This window comes from Xenopus laevis, chromosome 1S (assembly GCF_017654675.1).
Source record: "Xenopus laevis strain J_2021 chromosome 1S, Xenopus_laevis_v10.1, whole genome shotgun sequence".
NCBI lineage: Eukaryota > Metazoa > Chordata > Amphibia > Anura > Pipidae > Xenopus > Xenopus laevis.
The window spans coordinates 109337737-109351042 of NC_054372.1; the positions used below are offsets into that span (position 1 = coordinate 109337737).

General features: G+C 38.0%; 1 protein-coding gene across 4 annotated transcripts in view; it reads right to left on the reverse strand.

Moving 5' to 3' along the window:
• mllt3.S (myeloid/lymphoid or mixed-lineage leukemia; translocated to, 3 S homeolog) overlaps positions 1-13306 on the reverse strand; it is a 119048-nt gene that overhangs the window by 33335 nt on the left and 72407 nt on the right. For all 4 annotated transcript variants that reach the window (XM_018243755.2, XM_018243754.2, XM_018243757.2 and 1 more), the window contains 3 exons: positions 12580-12723; positions 8853-8975; positions 7226-7819 (listed from right to left, as the gene is read on the reverse strand). In XM_018243755.2, coding sequence (XP_018099244.1) covers positions 7226-7819; positions 8853-8975; positions 12580-12723 — 861 coding nt within the window. The remainder of the gene's footprint in view (positions 1-7225; positions 7820-8852; positions 8976-12579; positions 12724-13306) is intronic.

The window sequence follows — 13306 nt, forward strand, 5'->3', positions numbered from 1 at the left end:
GCAGCAGAAAAGTCTAGGAATCACTCTGCCTATGACAAGGGCCTTACTGTCTCATTCACTGGGACATTAATGAGAGCACTGGATGAAAAAAAAACCACTTATTATTCAAGTTATGGTCTCTACATATTTTTTTAAACTTTAATTTGGCTTCAAGAAATATGCATAAACACTTTATAAATGGGGGGAAGAGATACAGGACACTTGTGCTGATAGTAACTCCAACTATTGTTTATTATTAGAGGGGTCTCCTTTGTATGTTTTTTAAAACATTTTCACCATCTATCATCAGGGGAAAAGCCTTGGGTTTGACAGCTATAAATCAAGTCCTGCCATCCCTTATACGACTGTTCTCATTGGCTGTGAACGTTCTGTTTTACTTGCAGAGCCAGCATCTACTCTAAGAGACCACTGCCAAATTTAGCTCACTAAGACAAATGAAAATATAGGCTTCCTTTTCAACTCCCAAGAACCATGCAAATGTAAAAAAAAAAATTAAACAAAGTTATTAGCTTAAACTGTAGTCACACAAAAAGAACATAATAATATTTGTATTTACTGAAAGGCATTTATAATATACTACTAACACAATGACATGCATGGGGTTGTTTTAGTTTAGAGGGAAGAAATGTTGCCACCTTAAAGATTATCTGAACTCACATTATACAAACAAAATGTATGTTTCTGATGTTTTCCATTCAACCCATGTCAGAGAGCTTATTGCATTAATCTATAGCATATTGAGAGATGTCACATCGATTAAGAGTCACACTGTGTTCTGATTATAGTTTTAAACACACAATGTTATCTGATAGCATCTTATCTTGGCTTGCTGCCCTGGCAAAGCAGTGGGATTTTAGGCTTAAATGTTCCTGGAAGTTTTACAGGACCACTGAGAGTTTCAGAAGGTTTCTGCACATTCATCCTAAGCCAAATTTATAGGTCTTGTTTGCCAGATGTAAAGTGGCATTTTATAGGTAACTTTAAAAAGGTACTAATAGGCCACCTTAAAAAGTGACTTTAATGCTTGTGCCTATTAATTCATTGGAACAATCCCATTCCATAGACACTATAATGCTGTTTCTCTATAACACACTGTTTGTGGTGTAGATCAACTTAAGACCAAAGCAGTGGTGAAAGATTTAATAGGCTAAACCTTGGTCATATACACATAATCAGACAAATATGTTACACGTGTTCCGAGACATTCAATGAGAAATGTATGGGATGCAGAAAAAGTATAAGAAATCAACTTGTATATAACATCAAAACAGTGATAAAATTAAATCATGTATACAAATAAGAACAATATAAAGAAATACCAGTTACACACAATTTGTTTTAATGTTATATGTTTAAAGGAAAACTATACCTCTCAAAAAATGTAGGTCTCTTTAAAAATATATTGCATAAAAAGGTCATATGCAAAACCCTGGTTCATGTAAATAAACCACTTTCATAATAATACAGTGTTTTAGTATTATGTGTCATTGGGTAATCCTAACTCAAAAACTGCCATTTTAAAAAAATAAGGGCCACCCCCTGGGATCCTAGGATTCATGGTGCACACAAACAAACCAAACACACCATACATGTTAGGTCATATGAGCCAATTAACAGACAAAGTTCTGGCTTCTGCTTCCACACTTGTTCCTGTTACAGTTGTTCCTGGAACAGCTGTAGTATTTCTGGTCAGGTGATCTCTGAGGTAGCACAGAGACCATCACAAAATGGTGGTTCAAGAGGTGCAATATTTACTTAAAATATATATACCAGTTTGCTAAGATTCTTCAATATGGCACTTCATTTGATATAAACTATCTGTTGCTTAAGTATTCATTTTAGGAGTATAGTTTTCCTTTAAGCTTATGCCGATTCAGTCTAACATGTCTGGTGAGTAGTCCTACAATGAGGACTACGAGGCCCAGAGAGCAAATCTGGCTATACTGTCAAATGCTGTAAGCGTTTCCATGGGGACTATTTAAAATGAAAGACTCCTGTCCCATACACATTTGAGAGATGAAATATATAATATATATATATATATATATATAATATAATATATATATAATATAATATATATAATATATATATATCTTATGAATGTATTCAGTGAAAAAATTGGTTTTGGGGTATATGTTATCTTAATAGCAAGAACTGTGCATGGGTCCACTACCACGTGTTATATATAAATTAGAAACACGTACAGTTTCTTACTTAAAGGAGAAGGAAAGGTTAAAACTAAGTAAGCCTTATCAGAAAGGTCCATCTAAATATACCAGTAATCCCCCAAAGTAGTGCTGCTCTGAGTCCCCTGTCAAAAGAAACAGCACATTTCTTTCCTTCTATTGTGTACACATGGGCTTCTGCATCAGACTTCCTGCCTTCAGCTTAAACCTCATTGCCCTGGGCAAGAGCATGCTCAGTTTGCACCTCTTCCCCCTCCCATCCCTTCTCTGCTGTAATCTGAGCCCAGAGCAGGGAGAGACTCAGGCAGGAAGTGATGTCACACCATGTTAATACTGCAGCTCCTATCCTAAACAAACAGAGAGTTTCTAGAGCTTTTTACTCAGGTATGGTAAAACATTCTACAGAATAAATATAGCATTCTAGCTTGCACTATTGCAGCTAATCTATTGGCAATAAAATGCCTCCGTAGCTTTCCTTCTCCTTTAAAACATTTATTTGTGCATTTCATCAACAGTAAAAAATCATATTAATACATCCAAACAAAGCTTTTAGCATAACACACCACAATGCAGTGTCTCCCCCCCCCCGGTCTGCCTACCTCATGCCAACCACTCCCTCCTGACGCTTCACATGCTACTGGTGCGCATGCACGTGCTAATGAAGCGCCCAATATCACGAAACGCGTCAGAAGGGAGTGGCTGACATGATGTAGGTAGACCGGGGGGGGGGGGGAGACACAACATTGTGGTGTGTTATGCTAAAAGTTCTGTTTGGATGTATTAATATGAATTTTTACTGTTAATAATATGCACAAATAAATGTTTTAAGTAAGAAACTGTGCATGTTTCTAATTTGAATGCATTCATTTGCTGGATTTTGTCCAAGCTTCTACAGTTGGTAACACAGCTCAAGAAAGCTAATATTTTCATTTGGGTGCAAAAAAAACTCTACGTTCATAGACAATTAGTGACTGCCTCCCTTAGGGTTCGTACTGAGGAGTGGTTTTGCCTGTGCTCCCCTGCATTCAGTTTTAAAGTGTTTAGCCGCAGGGGAGTGCAGGATGGAATGCAACATATGCTTTAATGGGACCCGCACTCACACAGGTGCATGTAAGTGCTGAACGCAGATGGAACGCAACTGCTGCACTTCACCTGTGTTTGGTGCTTATATCTGTATGAGTACAGCCGGTTTAATATAATTGACTGCGCAGACAAAACTGCTCATTTGTACGAGCCCTTAGAATCTTAGCCAGAGAAAATACTCATGTCAGACAGCTGGCAACAACACTAGTAAGCGTAATGTGATTAAACAGAAGAATTAGGGAGGCACCAAATTCACTATTTTAGGATTCGGACAAATCATTTCTGAAAGATTCAGCCGAATCCTAAATCATATGTAAATTAGGGAAATAAGGGGGGGATTTTCTTTTACTCATGATTTTTTTGGATTCATATTCGGCGAGGCACTTGGATTCAACAAATCCTGCTAAAAAGACTGAATCTTGGCCAAATCCTGGATTTGGTGAATTTGGTGCAAAGGATTAAAATTTACCCACATCTAGCAACTTGATTCCAGTCTTCAGTTGCTGCTTTGCAATAAATACTGTAGGGTTATAGCCCAACAAAAATTCTATGTGCCTTCTTCCCTGTGTTTGAAGTGGACATTGGCCTGGAACAGCCTGGGGTAAAGGAGCATGGGTGCAAATGAAGTGTGTATGAATGTTTTTATTATTATTTATAAAGAGCCAATCTTTTCTGCAGCACTAAACAATAGACGGATGTTAAATAAATTGCCTGAAAACAACAGCACTCACTTTTCAGCCAGAATTAATTCTTTGGTAGGCAACCAGGGGCAATTCTTGCCACTTTAATGCAGCACATAGAAAATAAATCTTATTTGACTAACCCTAAGGCAATAACACATAGGATGTTATGCCCCCAATAATAAATTGTGGATGTCAAGAAATGCGAGGTACCTTGCAATTGCCTCTAACGTAAATTGCCATGGGTAAATTACCTGTGAAAATTTATATTGCAGGCTTGTGAGTAAAGTGTTGAATGAAGTTTTGGCAGCATAAATAAATGCAAATCTCTTTTGTTTTTCTAAACAGTCAACAATGTTTTGAGTCAGGCAGCAAATTGCCCCCTGTATTGAAGTAATATAAGCACCATAATTTGAGTACAGTTTTCCATTAATCTTTGGTCTAACTCATTTTCCAAATTAAAGCTCTAAGACAGGGATACTTTACCTCGGCTTATCTGTTTAATTATGTGAAGTTAGTTCCTGCAGTAGAAAATAATACTTTAAATGAGACAAGTAATTGGTTCTAAAAAATTTTTGGGTCATAAAGCTAATTCATTGATTTCATTTGGATCCATTGATTAAAAGGTGTAAAAACACTGCACTAGATGCTGCAGGTTTACATTCATATTTCTATTCTTGAGTATAATTACAGAGTATAAATGTTTCTTTAAAAGTGTTAAAAAATTAAACATTCTCATCATATGGACTGCTTGGCATTTTGAATATAGTTATTTTTATGTTTTTGAGGGCTGTACATCTAATTATAAAGTAAATGATCTGTTCACAAAAACTGCACTGCCCTGGGATAGTTATGTAGGAGCAATACTTTGTGATCTTCTTCTGCATCTTCATTCTTCTCTTTGGCCCTGGGGCTGGGTGAGCATTTGGAGTAGATTTAAAAGTCTAGAAATCTTCTAGCACGAAGAAGGAGCACTGGCCTGGGGTCTCTGGGGTGTTACTCACCAGTAATTAATTATATATTTCCTTTAAACTACGTTAACTTTCAGTGGTTTACTGTTTTCTCCTATACAAGGTATTACAATATGCAGTACTATATCACTAGCAGACACAATTGAATGTTACCTGGTTCATTTAATAGCCTCCCATGCATTCTAATAAGAAGAGAAAGTGCTTTTCAGAAGCCACTTGAGTTAAAATCTTGTTATGAACCTGAATGGAAATCATCATACAAAACATAGAATACCAGTAATTAGTAAGTGGGAATGTGATGCAATTACCTTGCCCTTAGTGGCCCATGATTTACACAACATGGTTATCTCCAATTACTTACTGGGTTACAAGCACATCACTAGGGAACATCATGGAATAGTTTTTGTAACCACGTTCATTATATGCTTTAAACAGGCACCATATGCCATAGGAAACAATATTTAAATCACTTAAAGAATGGATTTTAACCTTACATAGTCATAACTTAAATAGGACTTGAATTGGTAGTTAAAATATTCTGTTTTTATACAGTAAGTATTAGCTTTATTGTTCTAATTTTATCATAGTGGAATAACACTTTGGGCAAAGTAGTGTCACATTATTTATAAGAATATTTGTCTAGGCCTTTTAAGCATTTTTAAGATGTTAGTGGAGAACTAATAATAATATGCCCCGTAATTGTTTGTTTTTAACCATACAGTAAGACGAAATTAAAAAAAAAAAAAACAACAAATGTAAGCATACATTACAACAGAATAAATTTAAGCAAAAAAAGCCTAAAAGCTGCCAAAGTTTTTCTTCATTCCAAGAGCCTGTTTTGGGTAAAATTACAAAAATTGCTAAGATTTTTTTGGCTCAAAATTCAGCATAAAATAGGAAACTCATACTGGGTTTCATCAAAGATTGTTCGTGCTTTTTGTCAATCTTAAATGGGCCTCTTTGTGCTTTCAAACAATTCACTTATTTATATATATATATATATATATATATATATATATATATATATATATATATTTATATTTTTTTTTCTATAGAAAAAATACACGCATAGCTTACTAAAATGCCTTTAATGTAAATAAATCCTAATATAAACAATACCCAGCACTTTGACACACTTGCCTATGTATTTCAAATATGTCTCATTGGATATCAGCCATGATACAAGTTCATAATACATGCAGCGATTTGTCACCCCATCGATTTGTTTCCCATGACACTAGACGACCTAAATGATATGGCCCAAAAAGAACGTTTAATTAATGTTCACTGAACATAACAATGGTGCTGTATACAAAGACAATATGCCACTGGATATCAAGTATAGCAGTTTGTTAAAGGAAAAGTTATAGATTTCACAAAAAATTCACTGAATTGACCTAATGTGGCAATTTAATTACTATAAAAATAACTGATTTCTAGAAATCAGATTCACTGCCAATACATTAGAAACCTTGAGTGAATCCAATCACTAAAGTTTCTCGCCCAAGCCAGAGCTCCTTTTTGGACATCCCTACTGCTTACTTACACAATTTTACTCTACTTTGACATGCAAGCCAAAGTCCAAGATAGTGATGACATTCATTTTGTCACTGGGCTGGCGCAATTTTTTTCTGAAAGTAGCAGCAGCCCAGGAAAAAAACTTTGGCACCCACTATTTTAGCACACTCCAGTGACTTTATCTTTAATAGCTCCAAAATTAACTGATTGCAACAGTAATTGCCTGGACATGCAGGTGCATTCACTGGTCAGGCAATTGTCTTTCAGAATTGTGGTATTGCACCACGTGCTTTAGCCCTCAAGTGTACAAAAAATAATGCTATAGAAGCCATGAACGCTATGAAACCTGTCATTTGCTAACAGAAGAAAAATGGCCATTTACGCAGTTGGCAAACTTTATACAATCTATAATTATAGGGTTATGTTTAGGCTTAGTAGGATATCGAAGTCTGGCTCGATAGAATGGAAAAGCATTATGAGCAATGGCACTAGCTGTTTAACAACACCAAATAACGATTGAGTCAGTAGGTAAACCTATAACCACGGCTTCCGTCCAGTGAAACAATATAATCAAACAATAAAGGTGGTGGTCCAATACGCAGAACTTTACTGCAAAACTCAAGTGCTTTAATATGTCACGACATGTTTCGAGCTGGGCTCTTTTCTCAAGCTATTTAACAACATACTATATATCTGAATTCTTTATAACAAGCTACAACACAGAACAGATATTTTAAAGCACAAATACACAAACTTTATTATAATCTTCTAACAAAAAGAAAAGTACCTCTGATTTGGATGACATGTTATCCTCCATGTCTGTGTCATTTGGATCTACAATGTCTTCAAATGGGGGTAGTGACAGCTTCTTCCTGTCCATTACTTCACTTTCAATCTTTACCTTCCCGATTTTATGCACAGATTTGTCCCTAAATGGCTTTTTGTCAGAGGATGACAATATAAGGAGTGAGGAATTAGAAAAACTTTTAATTGATGACTCAGAGTTGCTTTTTTTTCGTTTCCTGGCAAATAAATCCTCAGAGTCCAAATGTGGAGGCCTCTTGCTAGAAAGTTTCTTTTCTTGTTGATGTCCAGTGGATACAGTAAGGATATTATTGTTCTCACACCTTGGCTCTTTTGACATGGGTTTAGGTTCCTTAAAGGCCATTTTAGGGACTATTTTTTCTTCTTTCAGTGGTTTGTTTTCTTTGGGTTTTTTCGAGGATTCTTTGGAAGATTTATTATGTTCCCTGGACGGTTCTTTGAAGGCACTTCTATGCTCTTTTGAGTCCTTTGATGATTTTTCTTTGTGCTCCTTTGACGACTTGTGGGGTTTTGACAAGCTAATGCTGTTGTTTATACTAACAAGTTTATTTGGGTCCTGTTTAAGAGAGAAAAAAAACTGTCACTCTCTTATACCCAATAAAGCAATTTTCCCACTACGTGTTTGTGTTTTGTTTTTGTTGTTCTGTGATGTTAAGGTAATAATAAATGCTTTACTTAACCACAAACACTGCAAAAGTACAGTAGAAAATATTCCCACAGCAATAGTTGGCAAGGTAGAAAATAGCTTCCAATCAGGCTTTCATGATACAGTGTACAACTAGTTTGTCACAGTGGCATTGCGGTGTCCTGCTCTGATCACAGGCATGCAATTGGCTTTAGAACTGTAGTATTCGATTAACCACAAAAGACATATGTCATTTAGTGAAAGGCTTCTGCAGTGTTCCCCAACAAATATTTATTTTGCATTCAGTCTTCAGGCTGCAAACACTGTTAAAACCCCTCCCCTGGCCCAAGGAGTAACACAGACTTTAGCCCCTAGTCATCTAAAGGTGTTTTGTATGTGTTGGAGGCTATAGAGGAGCAAGGAGGATCTTATGTAGTTGCATAGACACTTGAAGAGGGGCATGTCCTACCTTACAATTTAACAGACAGTTAAGGTGGCCATAGCGGATCTTTCCCCGATATGCCATTAACGAGCATGGCTATATCGGGGGTAATCTGATTGTTCGGCCATATGGCCGAACAATCCAATTATGATGCGCAATGGGCTCCGCTGGATGAAAGCTGTCGGCACACTCCACACACAATCCAAAAATCAGACGAATCCTCGATTCGTACGATAGGATCTGTGTGTCTATGGCCAGCTTAAGTAATAAGTGGTAAACCAAAGGGTGTAGAGACCAATAAATAAAAAATGGCTTGGTTCATTGCTTACAATAAAAAAAAAAATCCCTCAAGTCCAATTACATTTATCAGGCCTCCTTTACAGATAAACCATTATTTCCCCACACTAAAAATATTAACACACATATTTATTTGGCACTTTATAGAGAAGTATGATTCACTGGACATTTTACATTTGGATATGAGCCCTCTTTATAAATAAGATATACTTTGTGAACACTTGCCTTGGATCCATGAGATGATTTGCTCTTTTTTACATCTGAAAATGACAATGAGTTACAAGGAAAGCTGGGAAGATGGAGGCTGGTTCCTGAAGAGAAAGAAGTTCCCTCTGACATGACCATGATCTGCAAGAAAGGAAAAGTTTAAAAATCCTTGGTCAGGATTAAAAGATTACTGACATTTATATTAAAAATAAAAAGCATCACTGTGTCATCCCAAAACCTGGTTTTCCAGGTTCAACTCACTCAAGCTGAAAGGGGAGATGTTGAACATATTCTACTATATAAACTCTCGGACTTCACATATTGAACTGTTCAGGTGGCTATATAAACAAATATATAGAAAAGCATAAGGACAAAACTAACATAATGCTTTACATGTCTGCATCATATTCCTAGCGTTCTGGACCTGCTGCATTGCTTTTGCTATTGCTCAGCCTGCCTCACCCACATCCAGTGTCGGACTGAGATGCCAGGGGCCGACCAGAAAACCTTAGACCATGGGCCCACTTTCCAAACTATTATTCCTCCTCTCCTCACTAAACATCTACTAGTCTTTTATATATACATACTATACTCTATTCTTCCATTATTAAGACCCTTAAGAAATAGGGAATGACCATGAAATAGGTTAAATGGTTAGAAGCAAGAGGGCCCACTGAACCCTGGGCCCACCGGTAGTTTTCCTGGTATCCGGGTAGGCCAGACTAACACTGCCCACATCTCAACACAGACTAATGGTGTAGCTCTAGAAGTCCCCATGTACATGTCTGAAAAATACAAAATTATTATAATGTGCAGACTTAACATAGCTCTTATACTGCTAATTAAAAGATAATTTACAATCACAGCTGCAAATCCAGTCACGCACAACTGATGTGTATATTGGTGGTGCTGTTCAATAAAGGTACTTGCATCTGTACAGTAAGTAATTTCTACAGAAATTGTGGCTGGCAAAGAACAATGTGTAGCTGCAGTAATGCTTGAACAGTGGGTGAAAATGATAGCAAACAATGTGAAATTGCACTATAGTCATGTGATGCTCGAGATGGGTCTGTTAAAATGAATTTATTTCACTGACCTGGTTCTTTCACAGATAATAATGTAGCATGTTTGCAGTGCTCCAAATGATTCCTTTTTTAACTCCTACATTATATGTAGCAGGAATTGCTCGGCATACTTTATGGCAGATAATCTTTACTCTTTTAGAGTGTTCAAGAGCCAATAAAATACATACTGGCTTCTTAATACGCAGCTGTGTTTTTATAATTTTTGGTGATATTTTAAAAAATAATAGCTTTCTAAAAAATGTTGCCTGTGCTGTTAAGATAATTTCAAAAAGAGAGTCGCACAAACACCAAATGTATTGCAGGTGGAGAGCTTACCCCTTTTATTGTGACCACCTGATGCACAGGTGGTCACAATAAAAGGGGTAAGCTCCACACCTGCAATACATTTGGTGTTTGTGCGACTCTCTTTTTGAAATCATCTACATTGTATCGACGTCTGCCGACTGTCTAGGGAGATCTGCACCACCTAAGCATGAACAGCATAGGAAAGGTGAGACGTGCGGTTCATCTACATACAGAGCCTGTGCTGTTAAGCCACATAATAACAATTTTAGAGGATACGTATAGAATGCACTGTATACTGGACTTTTCATGCAGACAATATTGTAAATTACCATATATCACATAGGATAATGTCAAGAGAATGCCCAAAACACCCATTTCTGCCTACAGTCAATACAAATGCCCTCTGTCTGTCACCTCTCACATGGGCAAAAATATGCTCTCAAGTTTTTTTATAAATATGCACATAGAGCTATTGTCTATATTAGAGGCATATTATACAGTGTTTCTGCAATAAGGTGAAAACCCAAACAAGCAACACAAGCCATACATGTCTATATTTGTTCAGACAGTTTGGTAGATTTCGCCCACACTGCCTGTTAATGTATGCTAGGCTGGGGGTCATTTCTGAAGGACCATCGTGTTGGCACCTTAAACAACAGTTGACGCAGATCTTAAACCTATGGTAGCAGAGGTCAATGGCTTGATGGCCACAGCAGTAGATTTTACACTTCAGAGATCTATGTAATGCCAAGTATTGTCTAACAACATATGGCAAAATCAATGCACCTGGTGGGGGAAATGGTTAAGGGCAAGCCAGAATACCAACACTCTTAATTTCTTCTATCTTTATTTGTTTAGACTATTTTCAAATTAGATCCTGGGTTGCAGGAAGAAATCCCACAAAGTATGCAGTTTTTATTGGGTTTACTGACTCATCCTTAATTAAAAAAATATTGATTCTCCAATTGCTAGCCGGTAATCACCACGACAATGCTATTAAATCCTTTGGAAAATATGACTCCGTGAGTTAGATGGTTTTTTGAATGTCAGCCACACAAAATTATTACTTTGATTACTTTGTAACCTTAAGAAAATAAACAGGGAATGAGAGCATTAACATTATTAAGATGTCTCTGCAGAAATGAAACCACAATGGAAATATTTTAGTGTATAAGAATACACTTTGTAAGGGAAATTACTTCTGCAAAGTTTGTTGTAAGTAAAAATAAAATTCAAATAGAAGTGAATGCAGTATGCGCTGGCATAACACATTATATGTGAAAGTGGTCACTAAACAGTTTCCGGGTTCGCAAAAGCAATATTAAATTTGCGCAAAGGCATAACTTTTCACATTGCAAATAGTTTTTCCGTTACCGACTTTTATTACACTCCCACACAAGTGTCAATGAGAATCCCCCAACTGGCTAGTGCATGTCAGAGAATCTGTCTCGAATCCAGACACCTATCCAATACAGGTCTTTGATGTGCTCCGGCTAGTGTGGGTGTTGGGAGCGCTGGTCGGGCTCAAAGAAAAGACATGTATGCTGGTCATCTGTGTTCAGATTAGAGCTGAATGTTGTGTCCGTGTGAGAGTAACCTCGCCACAGACTTGGTCTGGGGCTGTAGAGTGGGTGTTTGCTAGACATGAACGTCCTGTGCTGGACTGGAAGTGCACACTGAAGCGTTCTGACACAAAAATGTAGTTGTGAGAGACCTGGTAACACTAAGGCATACCTTTACTTGTGGTAGTCGGCAGCACTACAGCATGCCTTCACCTACAGAGGATACGAGACAGCACTGAAGCATGTCTGAAATTGACCCCTGCTTGTTTGTATGGTGGCCTTCGGTAGACTAAGTAGTGCTGTGGCATGCGGTTGTCTAACCAGGAAAAGACAGCGCCCTCTCATGTCATATAAACCGTCCTCTGAATCCAATACTGGTAAATAAAATATAACTAAGATCCTACCTCCTGGCAGCAGGATGACAAAGAACTGATAGGAGAGGGGTTAATGCAGGGATGGGGAGGATTAGTGGGACGGAAATTAACTGGTTAATTTCTTTGAAGCCATCCTGCCTTCTGAAGTGTGCATTAACCCATCTCTGCCTGTGGACTGTATATGTGGACAGAAACTGTATATTGTTATATTTAAACATCTATTTTTATGTCACTTTCACATTAAAAAATCTGAATGAAAAGCATGAAACAGAAGGATGATTTAGACAAGCTTGTGTCTTGAGATCTACTGATCACCAGCTAAAGGTATAATGATAGATCCTGATCTACCTTTTGGACACCCCTGGTTTACAATTATAATAACATATCAAGACAGTATCTACCCCTTGTTGATTTATTTGCAATTAATAATGTTACTCACTCCTCCAGCCTTCAGCAGTTTTCTACGGAACTCCTCAGTGGGGTTATTGAAGGTGAGTTTTTCACAGCGAAGATGGTTCACAGGTGGGTGTCCTTCAAGGTGCAGGAATAAGTCATAGTCAAAACGGACTTTCTTAGGCTCCTCCTACGATAAGAATAGGCAAGTAATCAACTTTCAGTTTCTTACAAGAGTAAATAAATACAGTCATATGAAAAAGTTTGGGAACCCCTCGTAATTCTTTGGAGTTTTGTTTATCATTGGCTGAGCTTTCAAAGTAGCAACTTCCTTTTAATCAGGGCCGGAACTAAGGGTAGGCAGAGTAGGCACGTGCCCGCCAGGCACCCTAGGCAACCTGGCGGGCCGGCGTCGGCTCAGTGTGCGCGAAACTGCGCATGCGCGAAACTACGCTGCAGCGTGCCGGAGCGTAGTTTCGCGCATGCATAGTTTTGCGCACACTGAGCCGGCGCCATGCCCGCCAGGTTGCCTAGGGTGCCTGGCGGGGTTGGCCCGGCTCTGCTTTTAATATATAACAACGAAACGGTGTTCGCGCATGTGCGAAATGGTGCTCGCGCATGCGCAGAGGCACATTTTCATGAAAGTTGCACTCGGCAGTCTGAGAGAGACCGGACACGGGGTAGGCGACAGAGCAGGTACGTGCCTGGCGCCCCCCCCCAGCTTTGCGCCCTAGGCAAGTGCCTACTCTGCCTACCCCTAGTTAATATATAAC